Source organism: Pseudophryne corroboree, chromosome 11, assembly GCF_028390025.1.
Source record: "Pseudophryne corroboree isolate aPseCor3 chromosome 11, aPseCor3.hap2, whole genome shotgun sequence".
Lineage (NCBI taxonomy): Eukaryota > Metazoa > Chordata > Amphibia > Anura > Myobatrachidae > Pseudophryne > Pseudophryne corroboree.
In genome coordinates this window covers 290,251,313-290,274,080 of record NC_086454.1, presented here as the reverse complement: position 1 = coordinate 290,274,080, position 22,768 = coordinate 290,251,313, and the positions used below count along the sequence as shown (strand labels likewise).

The following is a 22,768-nucleotide window of genomic DNA, read 5'->3' as shown; positions in this document are numbered from 1 at the left end:
CTATTGACTGTCTAACTAGACACTGTCTATCATCCGGATACCATCCCAAACTAGTGTTTCATTATGGAATAGCCTACGATATAGTCTGGTAAAGTTGTGGGGTATTCCACTGAAACGCACTAGGTATGCTGCTTGGGACAGCCACTGGGCTAATTCTGACAACATCCTCAGCTTAGTTATACAACGCTACAGGTGTGTGTACACGGTGAGATAAATCTGTAAGATTTTGACTATACAGGTTGAGTATCCCTTATCCAAAATGCTTGGGACCAGAGGTATTTTGGATATGGGATTTTTCAGTATTTTGGAATAATTGCATACCATAATGAGATATCATGGTGATGGGACCTAAATCTAAGCACAGAATACATTTATGTTTCATATACACCTTATACACACAGCCTGAAGGTCATTGTAGCTAATATTTTTTATAACTTTGTGCATTAAACAAAGTGTGTGTACATTCACACAATTCATTTATGTTTCATATACACCTTATACACACAGCCTGAAGGTCTTATAATACAATATTTGTAATAACTTTGTGTATTAAACAAAGTTTGTGTACATTGAGCCATCAGAAAACAAAGGTTTCACTATCTCACTCTCACTCAAAAAAGTCCGTATTTCGGAATATTCCGTATTTCGGAATATTTGGATACGGGATACTCAACCTGTATAGTCAAAATCTATAGTCAAAATCTTACAAAAGTAGTGCACATCTCAGTGTACCGATTTGGTTATGATGCGCACTCCCGTGGGGTTCGTATCACAAGGCTAGATAGACTGTGCAGGCAAGTCAATCCTGACTAGTGTACATTCTAGTACAAAGTATAGTCAAAATCGTACATAAACAAAATCAAAAGTACAGATAGTCAAAATGTTTGCTATATGTATTAAATGCAGTAACTTACGCCCTTCTAGCTGCTGCTCAGTCCCACTCACAAGAGGACCAAACTTGTTCAAAACATATACACAAACAATGGAGAGCGGTCCTCGAGCGCTGCTAGATGTTCCAAATATTTCTTGATGACCTGTGTATTGTTGATATAGGTGGAAGAGTACAATCAATCAGTAGGTGCACACTATACTGCCGTCACCATAGAAGAACCTTCAAACTCACCATAACTCAGTTAGATGCGTTCACATAAAGGTTTCTTTAACTGGTAGTTGTTTATCTTCCACCAATAGTCCTATATAGACGCATATAGAATGACACTCACCTCGGCTAAAAGCCCTATATGCGCCAAAAGGTTTCTTTAGTCCTACGGTATCAATCCACGTATTCTCCACCAAGCAAACGTGACCAAAGGTTCATAAAAACAGTTTTTCTTTAACGTCCTAGTGGATGCTGGGGACTCCGTAAGGACGGGCTCCACAGGAGACTGGGCACTCTAAAGAAAGATTAGGTACTATCTGGTGTGCACTGGCTCCTCCCTCTATGCCCCTCCTCCAGACCTCAGTTAGAATCTGTGCCCGGCCAGAGCTGGGTGCTCCTAGTGGGCTCTCCTGAGCCTGCTAGTAAAAGAAAGTATTTGTTAGGTTTTGTGTTTTCAGTGAGCTTCTGCTGGCAACAGACTCACTGCTACGAGGGACTGAGGGGAGAGAAGCAAACCTACCTGTCTACAGCTAGGTTGCGCTTCTTAGGCTACTGGACACCATTAGCTCCAGAGGGTTCGAACACAGGCATCTGTCCTCGATCGTCCGTTCCCGGAGCCGCGCCGCCGTCCCCCTCGCAGAGCCAGAAGAACAGAAGCTTGAAGACGGCGAAAAACGGCGGCTGAAGACTCCTGTCTTCATTTAAGGTAGCGCACAGCACCGCAGCTGTGCGCCATTGCTCCCAGCACACTTTCACACTCCGGTCACTGTAGGGTGCAGGGCCCTGGGGGGGGGGGGGGGGGGGGGGAGGGGGGGCCTGGGCAGCAATTGAAGTACCTTTTTGGCATAACATACATATATACAGTCAGGCACTGTATATATGTAAAAACCCCCGCCATTTTTTTCACACAGAAGCGGGACAGAAGCCCGCCGCTGAGGGGGCGGGGCCTTCTTCCTCAGCACACCAGCGCCATTTTCTCTTCACAGCTCCGCTGGAAGGACGCTCCCCAGTCTCTCCCCTGCAGTATCCAGGTACAAGAAGGGTAAAAAAGAAAGGGGGGGCACATAAATTTAGGCGCAAAAGACATAAAATCGGCAGCTATTGGGTAATCACTTATTATAGTGAATATCCCTGGGTTATATAGCACTGTGGTGTGTGCTGGCATACTCTCTCTCTGTCTCCCCAATGGCCTTTGTGGGGTGCTGTCCTCAGTCAGAGCATTCCCTGTGTGTGTGCTGTGTGTCGGTACGGTTGTGTCGACATGTTTGATGAGGGTTACGTGGAGGCGGAGCAAGTGCGGATAAATGTGGTGTCGCCGCCGTCGGGGCCGACACCTGATTGGATGGACATAAAAGGTTTGATGACGCTGCAGCCTTGGGACAGCCGGGGTCTCAACCCGGGCCTGCCCAGGCGACTCAGAGGCCGTCAGGGTCTCATAAACGCCCACTATCTCAGATGGTTGACACAGATGCCGACACGGAGTCCGACTCCAGTGTCGACGATGATGAGGCACAATTACAGCCTAAGATGACCAAGGCCATCCGCTACATGATTATTGCAATGAAAGATGTATTGCACATTTCAGAGGTTAACCCTGTCCCTGACAAGAGGGTGTATATGTTTGGGGAGAAAAAGCAGGCAATGACTTTTCCCCCGTCACATGAATTAAATGAGTTATGTGAAGAAGCGTAGAGTTCCCCTGATAAGAAAGTGGTGATTTCCAAAAAATTACTGCTGGCGTACCCTTTCCAGCCAACGGACAGGTTACGTTGGGAATCCTCCCCTAGGGTAGACAAGGCGCTGACACGCTTATCTAAGAAGGTGGCCCTGCTGTCTCAGGATACGGCCGCCCTAAAGGATCCTGCGGATAGGAAGCAGGAAGCTATCTTGAAGTCAGTGTATACACACTCTGGTACTCTACTGAGACCAGCTATTGCTTTAGCCTGGATGTGTAGCGCTGTAGCAGCATGGACAGATACTCTGTCAGAGGACATAGATGCCCTGGACAGGGATACTGTCTTGCTAACCCTGGGCCATATAAAAGACGCCGTCTTATATATGCGGGATGCCCAGAGGAACATTTGCCTGCTGGGCTCTAGAATTAATGCAATGTCCATTTCTGCCAGGAGGGTCTTATGGACTCGGCAATGGACAGGGGATGCCGATTCTAAAAAACACATGGAGGTTTTGCCTTATAAAGGTGAGGAATTGTTTGGGGACTGCCTCTCGGACCTTGTGTCCACAGCGACAGCTGGAAAGTCGACTTTCTTGCCTCAGGTTTCCTCGCAGCCTAAGAAAGCACCGTATTATCAAATGCAGTCCTTTCGTTCTCAGAGAAGCAAGAAGGTCAGAGGTGCATCCTTTCTTGCCAGAGGCAGGGGTAGAGGAAAGAAGCTGCACCATGCAGCTAGTTCCCAGGAACAAAAGTCCTCCCCGGCTTCCACTAAGTCCACCGCATGACGCTGGGGCTCCACAGGCGGAGCCAGGAGCGGTGGGGGCGCGTCTCCGAAAATTCCGCAACCAGTGGGTTCGCTCACAGGTGGATCCTTGGGCTATACAAATTGTATCTCAGGGATACAAGCTGGAGTTCGAAGTGACTCCCCCTCACCGTTACCTAAAATCAGCCTTGCCAGCTTCCCCCACGGAAAGGGAGGTAGTCCTGGCGGCAATTCACAAGCTGTACCTCCAGCAAGTGATAATAATGGTCCCCCTCCTTCAACAGGGAAGGGGTTACTATTCCACACTGTTTGTGGTACCGAAACCGGACAGTTCGGTAAGACCCATTCTGAATTTAAAATCCTTGAACATTTATATGAAAAAAATTCAAGTTCAAAATGGAATCGCTCACAGCGGTCATTGCAAGCCTGGAAGAGGGGGATTTTATGGTATCTCTGGACATCAAGGATGCTTACTTGCATGTCCCCATTTATCCACCTCACCAGGAGTACCTCAGGTTTGTGGTACAGGACTGTCATTACCAATTCCAGACGTTGCCGTTTGGTCTGTCCACGGCACCGAGAGTATTTACCAAGGTAATGGCCGAAATGATGGTACTCCTTCGGAAGCAAGGAGTTACGGTTATCCCATACTTGGACGATCTCCTCATAAGGGCGAGGTCCAAGGAGCACTTGTTGATCAGCGTAGCACACTCTCAGGAAGTGTTGCAACAGCACGGCTGGATTCTGAATATTCCAAAGTCGCAGCTGATTTCTACGACGCGTCTGCCCTTCCTGGGTATGATTCTGGACACAGAACAGAAGAAGGTGTTTCTCCCGGAGGAGAAGGCCCAGGAGTTAGTGACTCTGGTCAGGGACCTCCTAAAACCAAACAGGTGTCGGTGCATCACTGCACGCGAGTCCTGGGAAAGATGGTGGCCTCATACGAAGCCATTCCCTTTGGCAGGTTCCATGCTAGGATCTTTCAGTGGGATCTGTTGGACAAGTGGTCCGGATCGCATCTTCAGATGCATCGGCTGATCACCCTGTCCCCGAGGGCCAGGGTGTCTCTTCTGTGGTGGCTGCAGAGTGCTCATCTTCTCGAGGGCCGCAGGTTCGGCATACAGGACTGGGTCCTGGTGACCACGGATGCAAGCCTCCGCGGATGGGGGGCAGTCACTCAGGGAAGAAACTTCCAAGGGCTGTGGTCAAGTCAGGAGACTTGTCTGCACATAAATATACTGGAACTAAGGGCCATATACAACACCCTAAGTCAAGCGGAGCCCCTGCTTCGAGACCAACCAGTGCTGATTCAGTCAGACAACATCACGGCGGTCGCCCATGTAAACCGCCAGGGCGGCACAAGAAGCAGGGTGGCGATGGCAGAAGCCACAAAGATTCTTCGTTGGGCGGAGATTCACGTACAAGCACTGTCAGCAGTGTTCATTCCGGGAGTGGACAACTGGGAAGCAGACTTCCTCAGCAGACACGATCTCTACCCGGGAGAGTGGGGACTTCATCAAGAAGTCTTTACACAGATTGCAAATCGATGGGAACTGCCACAGGTGGACATGATGGCGTCCCGCCTCAACAAAAAGCTAAAAAGATATTGCGCCAGGTCAAGGGACCCTCAGGCGATAGCTGTGGACGCGCTAGTGACACCCTGGGTGTTCCAGTCGGTAAATGTGTTCCCTCCTCTTCCTCTCATACCCAAGGTACTGAGAATAGTAAGAAAAAGAGGAGCGAGAACAATACTCATCGTTCCGGATTGGCCAAGAAGGACTTGGTACCCAGATCTACAAGAGATGATCACAGAGGACCCATGGCTTCTGCCTCTCAGACAGGACCTGTTGCAACAGGGGCCCTGTCTGTTCCAAGACTTACCGCGGCTGCGTTTGACGGCATGGCGGTTGAACGCCGGATCCTAACGGAAAAGGGCATCCCGGATGAAGTGATTCCTACGCTGATAAAAGCTAGGAAGGATGTAACAGCTAAGCATTATCACCGTATATGGTGAAGATATGTTGCTTGGTGTGAGGCCAGGATGGCCCCTACAGAGGAATTCCAGCTGGGTCAATTTCTGCACCTCCTACAGTCAGGTGTGACTATGGGCCTGAAATTAGGGTCCATAAAGGTCCAGATTTCGGCCCTATCCATTTTCTTTCAAAAAGAACTGGCTTCACTGCCTGAGGTTCAGACGTTTGTAAAGGGAGTGCTGCATATTCAGCCCCCTTTTGAGCCACCAGTGGCACCTTGGGATCTTAACTTTGTGTTGGATTTCCTGAAATCCCACTGGTTTGAACCACTTAAGACCGTGGAACTAAAGTATCTCACGTGGAAAGTGGTTATGCTGTTGGCCTTAGCATCGGCGAGGCGTGTATCAGAATTGGCGGCTTTGTCATGTAAAAGCCCTTCTTTGATCTTCCATATGGACAGGGCAGAATTGCGGACTCGTCCCCAATTTCTCCCAAAGGTGGTATCATCGTTTCATTTGAACCAACCTATTGTGGTCCCTGCTGCTACTCGGGACTTGGAGGACTCCAAGTTGCTGGACGTCGTCCGGGCTTTGAAAATATATGTTTTCAGAACGGCTGGAGTCAGGAAGACTGACTCGCTGTTTATTCTGTATGCACCCAATAAGCTGGGTGCTCCTGCTTCAAAGCAAACTATTGCTCGCTGGATCTGTAGCACTATTCAGCTGGCTCATTCTGCGGCTGGATTGCCGCATCCAAAATCGGTGAAAGCCCATTCCACAAGGAAGGTGGGCTCTTCTTGGGCGGCTGTCCGAGGGGTCTCGGCTTTTCAGCTTTGCCGAGCGGCTACTTGGTCGGGTTCAAACACTTTTGCAAAGTTCTAGAAGTTTGATACCCTGGCTGAGGAGGACCTTGTGTTTGCTCATTCGGTGCTGCAGAGTCATCCGCACTCTCCCGCCCGTTTGGGAGCTTTGGTATAATCCCCATGGTCCTTACGGAGTCCCCAGCATCCACTAGGACGTTAGAGAAAATAAGAATTTACTCACCGGTAATTCTATTTCTCGTAGTCCGTAGTGGATGCTGGGCGCCCGTCCCAAGTGCGGATTTTCTGCAATACGTGTATATAGTTATTGCTTAATAAAGGGTTATTGTTATGAGCCATCCGTTGAGTGATGCTCAGTTGTTGTTCATACTGTTAACTGGGTAAGGTTATCACGAGTTGTACGGTGTGATTGGTGTGGCTGGTATGAGTCTTACCCTGGATTCCAAAATCCTTTCCTTGTAATGTCAGCTCTTCCGGGCACAGTTTCCCTAACTGAGGTCTGGAGGAGGGGCATAGAGGGAGGAGCCAGTGCACACCAGATAGCACCTAATCTTTCTTTAGAGTGCCCAGTCTCCTGCGGAGCCCGTCTATTCCCCATGGTCCTTACGGAGTCCCCAGCATCCACTACGGACTACGAGAAATAGAATTACCGGTGAGTAAATTATTATTATTTCTTCATAAAAGATAGTCCATATAAAAACATAGATTCTATATCTTTTCCTGATCTAGCTGAAAGTTGTTTTGTTCCACTCTAAACCCCAAGGGTTATGAAAGAATTTCTTTAAGAGGAAACACTTCTCACCATACTATTCCAGGGAAAAGTCTGTGATACAGTGTTCTCCAAGATTCACCAAAAAAACTAGAAAAACTTCAAAAACCGACAGGGTTAAAAATGAATGGACATCAGCTGTCAGGGATTCTCCAGAACTCCAACCCGTTTCGGAATCCTTTCCTTCCTCATGGTGTAAAGTCAAACAGAACAACTGGGGTTTATGTACCCTATAACCTTGGTCACCTGATTCCATCCACCAATCGTATCATTTCTCCTCCTAAACAACCTTAATTCCTAATAAATATGATTTCTTATACCAATATTCATTAACAGACATTACAATTAATATCCATTTATACATAAATTCATAAAACAAACAGTATACATATAGTTTTATTCATTTAATCTTCTAAATTGGTTATATCTAAAAGCTGATACGTATCAGAAGGAACATACATATTTCTATTAGCTTCTTTATAAATGCACCCGTTCCATCCTACTCTGCTCTCCATAACTTAAAGCTTCCTCCATACCTATAATCCCTATCATTACACTGTTTTATGATTGGTTGTTAGGTTGTCATAGCAACCGCACGTCCACCACTACGTGTACAGTTCTTATTAACTTCCACTCGGCCACTCCGATACGTCATTCTCGTTCAATAGACACGGCTCCGGACTGCAGCAATACATCACTTCCTGGTTACGGACCGCAAGCGACGCGTCCCTTCCTGGTAACGGACCGATCTTCTCCAAAACAGAGTGAGCGCGGCCATGGACACCCGTGATACGTCACTTCCTAGTTACGGACCACAAGCCGGAAGAGATTTTGGTGATATGTGGAGCGCAGATCCTCTTAGTTTCACATCATTGATGCTGCAAACATGCTTTATTGCCGTTTCCAATTTTCTCTAAGGGGCATACACCCTGGATTCATGTATAGTACTCCCCATAAAAGACATAAATAAAGACTATATTATTATATACATATCCATTAATGAAACTTTAAAAACATGTTAATACCAATGCTAGTAGTGACATAACAATACAGATGCCATTAGAAAACCAAATAGACTTAAAGAAGGCAAACCCCAACTGATAATTAATACAATTACCACAAAACTCCAATTCATAAGAACCACTTGGTTTCAAACTCAACATTCAAACCCTTAGGAACTAAAGTTCTAACTTCATAAATACTTCTCATCTCTTCCTTAGCTAGAATTTCCTCCCTATTATTGGTTCTCCAGTTGGGTTGCACTACTTTTATTTCACAAAAACTCTTCATATGCCTAATATTACATTCATGCTTATCTTTAAAATGTAATGACACATTATGCGTCTCCAATCCCTTTTTAATGTTCCTCACATGCTCTGCCAACCGGATTTTAAGCATACGAGATGTTCTACCAATATATTGCATTTTGCAATCACACTCCAATAGGTATATTACATCCTTTGTATTGCATGTAATGAAATCCTTAATGACATGTGTTTTTCCTGTCTGTGAGGATACATATTCTGTAATCTTATTCGTTTTACTAGTACAAGCACGGCACATCTGACACATTCCGCATCTGAAAAAACCCTTAGATTTATTTCTAGTCATCATCTTGGTTGCAGATAAGGCACTTCTAACAATGTTATCCTTCAAATTACGTGCCTTTCAATATACAAATCTCGGGGTGGTCTAAAACATAAGGTTTCAACAAAGGGTAATTTTTCAATTTCCCCCAATGTTTTTTTAATGATGCCTTCTATCTGTTTACGCTGACTGTTATAACCAGTAATGAATGGGATACTAGTGTTACCCTCAATCCCATCTTTCTTTTTCCCTCCTTTTAGCATGTGGTCTCTATCTAATCTAAGTGCATCTTCTCTCGCTTTATCAATAGTTTCTTTGTTATATCCCTTAGCAATAAATTGATTACTAATGGTTTCCGCTTGTTCCTGAAAATTACTAAGGTCAGTACAATTCCTTCTAATACGTTGAAATTGGCTCGTGGGGATGCTACGAAGCCAGTTATAATGGTGATTACTACTGTGTTCAATGAATGAATTACAGTCCGTGGGTTTGATAAAGTTCTTAGTCTTAATGATCCCTTCCTCCACGTATATACTCAAATCCAGAAACTCCACTTGATTAGAACTAATATTAAAGGTAAGTACAATATTACCACTGTTTGAATTTTAATAGTCACAAAATTGGTCCAAAGAAGATCTATCCCCCCTCCATATAAACAAAATATCATCTATGTAACGGCTGCAAAAAACAAACTTTTTTTGGTTTAATGATGATTCTTACCTCCAACTTAGGGGTACGGCTATGGGCACCAGACTGGAGCCGAGCTATGCCAATTTATTTATGGCATATTGGGAGGAACAATTAGTGTGGGGTGGTCATGAGTTCGGCGCCGGTCTGGTGTCTTGGAGCCGTTACATAGATGATATTTTGTTTATATGGAGGGGGGATAGATCTTCTTTGGACCAATTTTGTGACTATTTAAATTCAAACAGTGATAATATTGTACTTACCTTTAATATTAGTTCTAATCAAGTGGAGTTTCTGGATTTGAGTATATACGTGGAGGAAGGGATCATTAAGACTAAGAACTTTATCAAACCCACGGACTGTAATTCATTCATTGAACAGAGTAGTAATCACCATTATAATTGGCTTCGCAGCATCCCCACGAGCCAATTTCAAAGTATTAGAAGGAATTGTACGGACCTTAGTAATTTTCAGGAACAAGCGGAAACCCTTAGTAATCAATTTATTGCTAAGGGATATAACAAAGAAACTATTGATAAAGCGAGAGAAGATGCACTTAGATTAGATAGAGACCACATGCTAAAATGAGGGAAAAAGAAAGATGGGATTGAGGGTAACACTAGTATCCCATTCATTACTGGTTATAACAGTCAGCGTAAACAGATAGAAGGCATCATTAAAAAAACATTGGGGGATATTGAAAAATTACATTTTGTTGAAACCTTATGTTTTAGACCACCCGAGATTTGTATATCGAAAGGCACGTAATTTGAAGGATAACATTGTTAGAAGTGCCTTATCTGCACCCAAGATGATGACTAGAAATAAATCTAAGGGTTTTTTCAGATGCGGATTGTGTCAGATGTGCCGTGCTTGTACTAGTAAAACGAGTAAGATTACAGAATATGTATCCTCACAGACAGGAAAAACACATGTCATTAAGGATTTCATCACATGCAATACAAAGGATGTAATATACCTATTGGAGTGTGATTGCAAAATGCAATATATTGGTAGAACATCTCGTATGCTTAAAATCCGGTTGGCAGAGCATGTGAGGAACATTAAAAAGGGATTGGAGACGCATAATGTGTCATTACATTTTAAAGATAAGCATGAATGTAATATTAGGCATATGCAGAGTTTTTGTGGAATAAAAGTAGTGCAACCCAACGGGAGAACCAATAATAGGGAGGAAATTCTAACTAAGGAAGAGATGAGAAGTATTTATGAAGTTAGAACTTTTGTTCCTAAGGGTTTGAACGTTGAGTTTGAAACTAAGTGGTTCTTATGAATTGGAGTTTTGTGGAAATTGTATTAATTATCAGTTGGGGTTTGCCTTCTTTATGTCTATTTGGTTTTCTAATGGCATCTGTATTGTTATGTCACTACTAGCATTGGTATTAACATGTTTTTAAAGTTTCATTAATGGATATGTATATACTAATATAGTCTTTATTTATGTCTTTTATGGGGAGTACTATACATGAATCCAGGGTGTATGCCCCTTAGAGAAAATTGGAAACTGCAATAAAGCATGTTTGCAGCATCAATGATGTGAAACTAAGAGGATCTGCGCTCCACATATCACCAAAATCTTTTCCGGCTTGCGGTCCGTAACTAGGAAGTGACGTATCGCGGGTGTCCATGGCCGCGCTCACTCAGTTTTGGAGAAGATCGGTCCGTTACCAGGAAGGGACGCGCCGCTTGCGGTCCGTAACCAGGAAGTGATGTATTGCTGCAGTCCGGAGCCGTGTCTATTGAACGAGAATGACGTATCGGAGTGGCCGAGTGGAAGTTAATAAGAACTGTACACGTAGTGGTGGACGTGCGGTTGCTATGACAACCTAACAACCAATCATAAAACAGTGTAATGATAGGGATTATAGGTATGGAGGAAGCTTTAAGTTATGGAGAGCAGAGTAGGATGGAACGGGTGCATTTATAAAGAAGCTAATAGAAATATGTATGTTCCTTCTGATACGTATCAGCTTTTAGATATAACCAATTTAGAAGATTAAATGAATAAAACTATATGTATACTGTTTGTTTTATGAATTTATGTATAAATGGATATTAATTGTAATGTCTGTTAATGAATATTGGTTTAAGAAATCATATTTATTAGGAATTAAGGTTGTTTAGGAGGAGAAATGATACGATTGGTGGATGGAATCAGGTGACCAAGGTTATAGGGTACATAAACCCCAGTTGTTTTGTTTGACTTTACACCCTGAGGAAGGAAAGGATTCCGAAACGCGTTGGGGTTCTGGAGAATCCCTGACAGCTGATGTCCATTCATTTTTAACCCTGTCGGTTTTTGAAGTTTTTCTAGTTTTTTTTGTGAATCTTGGAGAACACTGTATCACAGACTTTTCCCTGGAATAGTATGGTGAGAAGTGTTTCCTCTTAAAGAAATTCTTTCATAACCCTTGGGGTTTAGAGTGGAACAAAACAACTTTCAGCTAGATCAGGAAAAGATATAGAATCTATGTTTTTATATGGGCTATCTTTTATGAAGAAATAAAAATCACTGGGCCGTGCTGTTAGTGATAGTGCAATCACTTATGACTCGAAATGTAATAATTACCCCTGCATGTAGTTTTCATACACCTGCCAAACACAAATATTTTATATGAGATTTTAAAATCTTAAGGTGTGTACACACGGTGAGATCCTTGCTATGCCCGATTTTGACTATGTGATTTCCTTTGAACTCCCCCAGAGCCCAGGTACCACAGATTTTGACTATCTGTACTTTCGATTTTGTCTGTGGGGGTCATTCAGACCTGATCGCACGCTAGTTTTTTTTGCTGCGCTGCGATCAGGTCAGAACTGCGCATGCGTATGCACCGCAATGCGCAGTCACGTCGTACAAGTACAAAGTTGATCGTTGCCCAGTGATGGATTGTACGAAGAATCCGTTCGCACAGCCGATCTACAGGACAGGAAGAATGCGTTTGTGGGTGTCAACTAACCGTTTTCTGGGAGGGTTTGGAAAAACGCAGGCGTGTCCAAGCGTTTGCAGGGCGGGTGTCTTATGTCCCAGACAAGCTGAAGTGATTGCAGCGGCTGGGTAAGTTCTGGGCTACTCAAAAACTGCACAAAACTTTTTTGTACCGGCCGGCTGCACATGCGATCGCACACTTGCAAAGCGAAAGTACACTCCCCTATGGGCGGCGACTATCTGCTTGAAGCAGTGCAAAAAAAACCTAGCAAGCGATCAGGTCTGAATGACCCCCTATGTACGATTTTGACTAAGTGCCAATTTTGGCTATACTTTGTACTAGATATTACACTAGATTGTCAAGACTGAATTGCCTGCACAGTCTATCTAGCCTTGCAATACCGACCCCACGGGAGTGCGCATTGGGATCAAATTAGTATCGCAAGCTGCCTAATGGGGCCCACACACGGTGCTATTTGTGCTAGATGCGATTTGAGCCTATACAATGTGTGCTATGCGATTTGGACTAAGTTGCTATTTGAACTACATCCGAGTTTGAATACACTACAATGTACTATATACGATGTAGTACAAAAATACCTGCCTGCACATACTATTTTGCCTTGAGATATGGACTAGACGGGAGTGCGCATCGCATCGCAAGGGACAATACACACAGTGCGATTTGAACTAGACGCAATACTATTGGAACTAAAAAGATCAAATAGCATGCGAGAATCGCACCGTGTGTGGGCACCATAACACCTTGAGATGTGCACTAGCTTTTCTCAAGATTTTGACTATATAGTCAACATCTTACAGATTTATCACACCGGTTGTTCACACCTTTTGAAACAAAATGAAACATTTAGTGTTCACTCTAGGTGGAGGGTGCTTATCACTGAGGAGTAGGGCTGTCCTTCGGTGGGCTGTCAATCGATGGTTATCGATGACACCATCGGCGATAACCATCGATGGGACATAAACCATCTATTGTGAACCATCGATGGTTTGCACCACTCGATGGCCACTGCTGCAAGGTGCTGGCTGCGCTGCGAGCCATATAAAAATAGGGGCAAGGTTTAGCAGATGTCAGGGCGGAGCTATGCTCCGTGTCCCAACACCTTGCAGAAAAATAAAATAATTTGTTTATGCTGTGCCATCGATGGAGGGAAACCATCTGGTTCTCTCCCATCGATTGCAAAAGCATTTGACATTGGCCGTAAACCATCGATGTTAAAGAATCATCGATGGTCATCCGTACTGAGGAGGGCATATTTTAATTTTTAAGGGTAAAATTGTAGACATGATGTATCACTACAGTAGCTGTAGTGATACAATATGTATATGCACTTAGAGTGAACGCTAAACTAGTGTTCCCTCTAGAAATGAAATAGGGCAGGGCGCCGGACTCCGGGGGCATATTTGCGCGCGCGCCTGAAACGGGAGCGCAGCCATATAAATTAGGGTGCGTGGCCACGGTAACGTCATTTTAGTGGGCGGTGCGGCCCACAGACTATCACTGTTGGGATCGTGCCCAGCACCTCCGTCGGTGCTGGGCTTCCCCCAGCTCTCTCCTATAGCGTGAATGGATGCCGTGCGCATGCGCACCGCATCTTTACACGCTGGGAGGGCAGGAAGCAGGCGGCTGTTCTAGCAGGGCGCCGCAAAAAAGGCAGGGCGAGTTTTGCCTTTTAAAAATCGGGCAGGGCGCGGCGCCCTGCTAAAACAGCCTAGAGTGAACACTATAAACACTTGTACGTTGAGTACATTTACATATATTGGAGCGGTAGATTTGAAGTTCTAACACTGTGTTATATTAACTGACACATTTGTAAGGGAGAGCGTACTACCCTATGGGGAGGAATTCAGTTGGTTTTGCCTGTGGCCCCTACTAGATGGCGCCCAATGGAGCAATTCAGCTGTTGCTCTGAAAAGTGACATGTTTGGGTGCCCAAATGGCACTTTTTGCATTGCGCTCATTAGTTTAAACCAGGTTTATTTGTGCATGTTGTGCCCGTTAAAAAAAACCCAAAAAAACCACAATTGAATATCATCCCCTGGGTGCGATAAAACAATTGAATTGCCCCCTTTGTATGAGGCTGGGTACATACCTATATGACCGGCAATCTTGCCAATGGTCATGGAGATTTGCCTTTACCCCGGACCATGCAAGATTGCCGTTACACACTGCCTGATGTAATGAACGATATCTCATTCGTCATTCATTACAGTGCATCGGGTTGTACGCGATATCTTCCGATTGGCTGTGCAGCACAGCTGACCGGAAGATGACGCAGGAGCCTCCAAATTGCGGGTACATAGATTAGACAATCAGCACAATCTGTTGTACCGATATCATTTTAGGGAGGAATTCAATCGAGAGAGGAGAATTTTGGGGGGAAAAATCAACTCACAGTCTAATTAACTGTAAAGACGGTGTGAATGTGCATTGTGCACAGTCATATCAGAATCATTTGGAAGAGGACCATACCAATAAACTAATCTTTGTTGTTCACAGAATATTTATTTTTACCCTTTATAGCCCCTTTAACATGAAGAAGTTCTTCCTACAAATTGTGTTTCAAATTTGGGGATCAATTCAATTAGCGGCAAGTTCTCTCTCATGGTGCGAGGAAGTGCATCTGTATGCCGCGCTTATGGTACTATCAGACTCACAGATATTTGTTTGCAGCCCTGTATGGCTGCGTACAAAAATCCGCAAGTCCGGGGTGAGGTCAGGCCGCAAGAGTGCTGTTGCCAGTGTTTCTACGCCATTGCAACGGCAACTAGCCCCATTCGCAGCTATTTGCATTGACCCCAGTTTGTTGATTAATATTTAACCTGCAGAACTGTAGCTGTAGGTTAACATGTTGGGGTATCCTAGCACAAAACTAAGGGAATATCCACGGGGTTCCAGCACTAGATTTGTATAATAAGCATAACAATGTGAATCAAGTCACAATTCTCATGTATTATTTTTAATGGTTTTCAATTAATCTGTATTGTATATGTTGTATTTATTTTAAGTTTTACTGTGTTCTTTCTAGGCCCTGTTACCCTGGATTGTGTCCCTTTCCAGCATTGTGTAATCCATTCCTTTATTCAAAACACTGATTATTTCCTGGATAAATTGAATCTAGAATTAATGACCTTGAAATTCAATGAAAAATCCAATGATCTGTACAAGTTTCAGCAGGTACAGTAATCCACACTGAACACTAATGAAAAAAAATTGGATTTTGGTACTTACTGTTAAATCCTTTTTTCGGAATCCACAGGACACACTGGCGGCTGAAGACACTGAATGTTCTGCCTGCACCCAGGAAGATGTGGTCCATGCTAGTACCTCTGCATGGGGTTCCAACCCTCCTTGGGCATTGGCCTTGGCACAGGTTACAGAACTGACGGACTCCATCATGAATCGGTAATAGGTGAGGTATTGATTCAAGGATTTCAGATTCAGAATGGGTCTCAACGAAGTACAAACAGATTTGAGTCCTCTGTTCATTGAGGGCCCGGGACTGACATTTATACTGCCGAGTCCAAGAGTGACTGAATCGCCTCTTAAGGAGCCATCTGTTTTTCCTCCGTGGTCGGAAGACTGGTGGTAAAGAACCGTGGTGGTGGTGAAACTTCGAAATCTATTTTGTAACCTCAAACCAAGGTACAAACCCATGCATCCGCGGACGTGTGTAACCACGCCTCTTGGAAATGCTGGAGACACGCTCCCACCATGGCGGAATTCAGGTAGGAAGGGAGCCCGTCATGCCACTGTCTTCTCAGTAGGTTTGGTCTCTTGGCGACGAGCGGTATTCTGTTGATGAGTTTGGCCTCTTCCACCCTTAGGTTGTTCCACCGAACTTCTGGACTTTTCCCAAAAGCAATTTGGGGCACGAAAGGAGCGTAAGGAAGGACCAGAATAAGTTATTTTTGGTTGTGGGGCTATTGATGGTAGGAAAGTGGATTTTCCTTCCGTAGCTTGAGAGATTAGCTTGTCTAGCTCTGTTCCAAAGAGAACTTGTCCTGTGTATGGTAAGGCTTCTGCTGTTTGTTTGGATTCTGCGTCTGCATGCCAGGTATGCAGTCAAAGGGCTCGCCGAGCCTTAATCGCGGAGGCTGAGACCTTAGGCCCCACTTGACCAATATCCTTGGAAGCGTCTCCCAAGTAGGCTGCTGATTCTTTAATATGTTCTGCAAGAACGATTAACTCCTCTGTCGGAACACCAGCTTCCAAATCCTTAATCAGTTGGACTGCTCAATGCTCCACTCCCTTGTTTACCCAAGATCCGACCAAGGCTGTCCGTAGCAATGCTCCTGTGGCTGTGTATATAGATTTTAGCGTTGTTTCCATTTTACAATCCGATGGATCCTTTAAGCATGTTGCCACCGGGACTGGTAATGCCTTCTTCTTCGACAGTCTTGAGAGTGAAGAGTCCACCGGAGGAGGCTGTTCCCATATTTCCGTCATAGTGAACGGAAAAGGGTATGTAGAAAGGAACCGTTTCAGGACTTGGAATCGTTTGTCTGGGTGTTTCCAAGCCTCAGACAAAAGTTCATCCAGTTTTATCGAGAGGGGAAAAGTCACTAAAGACTTGCGCCTATTTCCAAATAGAGAAAGTGTCTGGGGGGCCGGAGTTATTATGTCCGCGATGTTTAATACTTGACAGACTGCCACTATAAGGGCTTCCACCCTTGCACGTCCTCCCGTGACATGGTATCCTCACTATCCGACACCTAATTGTGCTCTCCTTCCTCCTCATCACCTCTCGTTCTGCGTTCCTCGTCCGACTCATCCGACTGAAGTATCGCCGGAATAGTCCTTTTCTTTCGAGGGTGCTCATGTACCGGTAGTGGCTGCCTGGTGGAGGAATTCATCCGCTTAACTAAACCTTCTATGGACCTAGCCATCCCCGTTGCCCAGGCTGGTTCTGTAGGGAAAGAAGAGTGTAAGGAAGCTAAGGAAGAATCTCCTGCTCTGGCTGATAATTGATCTCTGCGAGCTCGATCTGAGATCCGTCATAACCTGTGCCAAGGAGGGTTAGATCCCTCTGCAGATGTAGTCGCATGGACCACACCTTCCTGCGTGCAGGCAGAACATACAGTGTCTTCAGCCTCCAGTGTCCCCTAGTGGATGTTTTCAGAAATATTTTTTTTCTATTATTTAAAAAAAAATTAAAATAGGGAACCCGCATGACATTAAAGGGTTGACAGTAGTTCATTGGCAAGTGAATGCATTTTGTGATTCAGACTCTACTTTCATTTTTGAACAAAAACAATCTGCAATATAGAAAGCATTACATTCTCCAAAAGCTATTAATTCCAATTTGCAGGCGACATCCACACTTTTACAATATGTAAGAAATTAGCAGTCAATCACCGACTTATACATGGTGTGAGCCTTATGAAACTGATAAGGTTGCATAATGTAGTTCTGCCATTGACCGTTATTGGGGGATGGAAACTGCTGCCACCACCTGACCATACTTGGTACTACAGTATCTAAAGGCCCCCATACTTCAAAGATGTATTGGTGCAATGGCACAATCCCCATCCCCCTTCCCCAACGGTTGGGTCAGGGAATTAGGAATATTAAATAAGATTCAAAATATTGATTTCGCAAATTGGGCATGTTTAACATGGTTATTTTCCCAGATTCGCCGGCGGATCATCGTTTCTGGCAGGGTGGGGAATCGCCGCATAGATATATGGGGGCCTTAACTGTCTGTTGTTTTGATGTTTTTCTAAGGTGCTTTTGATTGATGTCTGAGTACCTAATTGCAAGGGCGTAGCTGAGCTGAGAGGGGAGCGGGGCCAACCCACCCAGTCAATGTTAGTTACATATGTTACATACATTTTTCTCTAACGTCCTAAGTGGATGCTGGGACTCCGTATGGACCATGGGGAATAGCGGCTCCGCAGGAGACTGGGCACAAAAGTAAAAGCTTGAACTAGCTGGTGTGCACTGGCTCCTCCCCCCACGACCCTCCTCCAAGCCTCAGTTAGATTTTTGTGCCCGAACGAGAAGGGTGCATGCTAGGTGGCTCTCCTGAGCTGCTTAGAGTAAAAGTTTATTTTAGGTTTTTTATTTTCAGTGAGTCCTGCTGGCAACAGGCTCACTGCATCGTGGGACTAAGGGGAGAAGAAACGAACTCACCTGCGTGCAGAGTGGATTGGGTTTCTTAGGCTACTGGACATTAGCTCCAGAGGGACGATCACAGGTTCAGCCTGGATGGGTCCCGGAGCCGCGCCGCCGGCCCCCTTACAGAGCCAGAAGAACGAAGAGGTCCGGTGAAATCGTCGGCAGAAGACGTTCCTGTCTTCAACTAAGGTAGCGCACAGCACTGCAGCTGTGCGCCATTGCTCTCAGCACACTTCACACTCCGGTCACTGAGGGTGCAGGGCGCTGGGGGGGGAGCGCCCTGAGACGCAATAAAAACAGAAATACCTTAGGATGGCAAAAGAAATACATCACATATAGCTCCTGGGCTATATGGATGTATTTAACCCCTGCCAGTTTTCCAGAAAAAAGCGGGAGATAAGGCCGTCGTGAAGGGGCGGAGCCTATCTCCTCAGCACACAAGCGCCATTTTCCCTCACAGTTCCGCTGGAAGGACGGCTCCCTGACTCTCCCCTGCAGTCCCTACAGAATCAGGGTAAAAACGAGAGAGAGGGGGCACTATTGGCAGCTAAATTATAAACAGCAGCTATAAAAGGGAGTAACACTTATATAAGGTTATCCCTATATATATATATATAGCGCTCTGGTGTGTGCTGGCAAACTCTCCCTCTGTCTCCCCAAAGGGCTAGTGGGGTCCTGTCCTCTATCAGAGCATTCCCTGTGTGTGTGCTGGGTGTTGGTACGATTGTGTCGACATGTATGAGGAGGAAAATGATGTGGAAGCAGAGCAATTGCCTGTATTAGTGATGTCACCCCCTAGGGAGTCGACACCTGACTGGATGGTTGTATTTAAAGAACTACGTGACAATGTCAGCACTTTACAAAATACTGTTGACGACAGGAGACAGCCGACAAATCAATTAGTGCCTGTCCAGGCTTCTCAGACACCGTCAGGGGCGATAAAACGCCCGTTACCTCAGTGGGTCGACACAGACCCAGACACGGATACTGAGTCCAGTGTCGACGGTGAGGAGACAAACGTAATGTCCAGTAGGGCCACACGTTACATGATCACGGCAATGAAGGAGGCATTGAACATTTCTGACACTACAAGTACCACAAAGAAGGGTATTATGTGGGGAGTGAAAAAACTATCAGTAGCTTTTCCTGAGTCAGATGAATTAAATGAGGTGTGTGATAAAGCGTGGGTTTCCCCCGATAAAAAAGTGCTAATTTCTAATAAATTATTGGCACTATACCCTTTCCCGCCAGAGGTTAGGGCGCGTTGGGAAACACCCCCTAGAGTAGATAAAGCGCTCACACGTTTATCTAAACAAGTAGCGTTACCGTCTCCTGATACGGCCGCCCTCAAAGAACCAGCGGATAGAAGGCTGGAAAATATCCTGAAGGGTATATACACACATACTGGTGTTATACTGCGACCAGCAATCGCATCAGCCTGGATGTGCAGTGCTGGAGTTGCGTGTTCGGATTCCCTGACTGAAAATATTGATACCCTGGATAGGGACAGTATATTACTAACTATAGAGCATTTGAAGGATGCATTACTATATATGCGTGATGCACAGAGGGATATTTGCACCCTGGCATCAAGAGTGAGTGCTATGTCCATTTCTGCCAGAAGAGCGTTATGGACGCGACAGTGGTCAGGGGATGCGGATTCCAAACGACATATGGAAGTATTGCCGTTTAAAGGGGAGGAGTTATTTGGGGCCGGTCTATCGGACCTGGTGGCCACGGCAACGGCCGGAAAGTCCACCTTTTTACCCCAGGTCACCTCTCAGCAGAAAAAGACACCGTCTTTTCAAACTCAGTCCTTTCGTTCCCATAAGTACAGGCGGGCAAAAGGCCACTAATTTCTGCCCCGGGGCAGAGGAAGAAGAAAAAGACTGCACCAGGCAGCCTCTTCCCAGGAGCAGAAGCCCTCCTCTGCTTCTGCCAAGTCTTCAGCATGACGCTGGGGCTTTACAAGCGGACTCGGACACGGTGGGGGCCCGTCTCAAAAATTTCAACGCGCAGTGGGCTCACTCGCAAGTGGACCCCTGGATTCTGCAGGTAGTATCACAGGGGTACAAACTGGAATTCGAGACGTCTCCCCCTCGCCGGTTCCTGAAGTCTGCTCTACCAAAGTCTCCCTCCGACAGGGAGGCAGTTTTGGAAGCCATTCACAAGCTGTATTCCCAGCAGGTGATAATCAAGGTACCTCTCCTACAACAGGGAAAGGGGTATTATTCCACGCTGTTTGTGGTACCGAAGCCGGACGGCTCGGTGAGACCAATTTTAAATCTAAAATCCTTGAACACTTACATAAAGAGGTTCAAATTCAAGATGGAGTCACTCAGAGCAGTGATAGCAAACCTGGAAGAAGGGGACTATATGGTGTCTCTGGACATCAAAGATGCTTCTCTCCACATCCCAATCTACCCTTCTCACCAAGGGTACCTCAGGTTTGTAGTACAAAACTGTCATTATCAGTTTCAGACGCTGCCGTTTGGATTGTCCACGGCACCTCGGGTCTTTACCAAGGTAATGGCCGAAATGATGATTCTTCTTCGAAGAAAAGGCGTTTTAATTATCCCTTACTTGGACGATCTCCTGATAAGGGCAAGGTCCAGGGAACAGTTAGAAGTCGGAGTAGCACTATCTCAGTTAGTGTTACGTCAGCACGGGTGGATTCTAAATATTCCAAAATCGCAGCTGATTCCAACGACACGTCTCCTGTTCCTAGGAATGATTCTGGACACAGTCCAGAAAAAGCTGTTTCTCCCAGAGGAGAAGGCCAGGGAGTTATCCGAGCTAGTCAGGAATCTCCTAAAACCAGGCCAGGTGTCAGTGCATCAGTGCACGAGGGTCCTGGGAAAAATGGTGGCTTCTTACGAAGCGATTCCATTCGGAAGATTCCATGCAAGAACGTTTCAGTGGGATCTTCTGGACAAATGGTCCGGATCGCATCTTCAGATGCATCAGCGGATAACCCTGTCGCCAAGGACAAGGGTGTCTCTTCTGTGGTGGCTGCAGAGTGCTCATCTACTAGAGGGCCGCAGATTCGGCATTCAGGATTGGATCCTGGTGACCACAGATGCCAGCCTGAGAGGCTGGGGAGCAGTCACACAGGGACAAAATTTCCAGGGCTTGTGGTCAAGCATGGAAACATCTCTTCATATAAACATTCTGGAACTTAGGGTCATTTACAATGCCCTAAGTCAAGCAAAACCCCTGCTTCAGGGTCAGGCGGTATTGATCCAATCGGACAACATCACGTCAGTCGCCCACGTAAACAGACAGGGCGGCACGAGAAGCAGGAGGGCGATGGCAGAAGCTGCAAGGATTCTTCGCTGGGCGGAGAATCATGTGATAGCACTGTCAGCAGTGTTCATTCCGGGAGTGGACAACTGGGAAGCGGACTTCCTCAGCAGACACGACCTTCACCCGGGGGAGTGGGGACTTCATCCAGAAGTCTTCCAAGAGATGGTAAACCGTTGGGAAAAACCAAAGGTGGACATGATGGCGTCCCGTCTCAACAAAAAACTAGACAGATATTGCGCCAGGTCAAGGGACCCTCAGGCAATAGCGGTGGACGCTCTGGTAACACCATGGGTGTACCAGTCAGTGTATGTGTTCCCTCCTCTGCCTCTCATACCAAAAGTACTGAGAATCATAAAAAGGAGAGGAGTAAGAACTATACTCGTGGTTCCGGATTGGCCAAGAAGGACTTGGTACCCGGAACTTCAAGAGATGCTCACGGAGGACCCGTGGCCTCTACCTCTAAGAAAGGACCTGCTCCAGCAGGGACCTTGTCTGTTCCAAGACTTACCGCGGCTGCGTTTGACGGCATGGCGGTTGAACGCCGGATCCTGAAGGAAAAAGGCATTCCAGAAGAAGTCATCCCTACCCTGATAAAGGCCAGGAAGGATGTAACCGCGAAACATTATCACCGCATTTGGCGAAAATATGTTGCGTGGTGTGAGGCCAAAGAGGCCCCTACAGAGGAATTTCAACTGGGTCGCTTCCTACATTTCCTGCAAACAGGACTGTCTATGGGCCTAAAATTAGGGTCCATTAAGGTTCAGATTTCGGCCCTGTCGATTTTCTTCCAAAAAGAACTGGCTTCAGTACCTGAAGTCCAGACGTTTGTCAAAGGGGTACTGCATATACAGCCTCCTTTTGTGCCCCCGGTGGCACCTTGGGATCTCAATGTGGTTTTGGGGTTCCTAAAATCACATTGGTTTGAACCACTCACCACTGTGGAATTAAAATATCTCACATGGAAGGTGGTAATGCTGTTAGCCCTGGCTTCAGCCAGGCG

The 22,768-nt window shown here is 45.6% G+C and overlaps 1 protein-coding gene across 3 annotated transcripts in view; it reads left to right on the top strand.

Moving 5' to 3' along the window:
- OGFOD1 (2-oxoglutarate and iron dependent oxygenase domain containing 1) overlaps positions 1-22,768 on the top strand; it is a 57,874-nt gene that overhangs the window by 6,327 nt on the left and 28,779 nt on the right. For all 3 annotated transcript variants that reach the window (XR_010189492.1, XM_063945439.1, XM_063945440.1), the window contains exon 2: positions 15,371-15,519. Coding sequence is in view for 2 of the 3 variants with exons in the window: in XM_063945439.1 (XP_063801509.1) it covers positions 15,371-15,519 (149 nt within the window). In the remaining variant the exon portion in view is untranslated. The remainder of the gene's footprint in view (positions 1-15,370; positions 15,520-22,768) is intronic.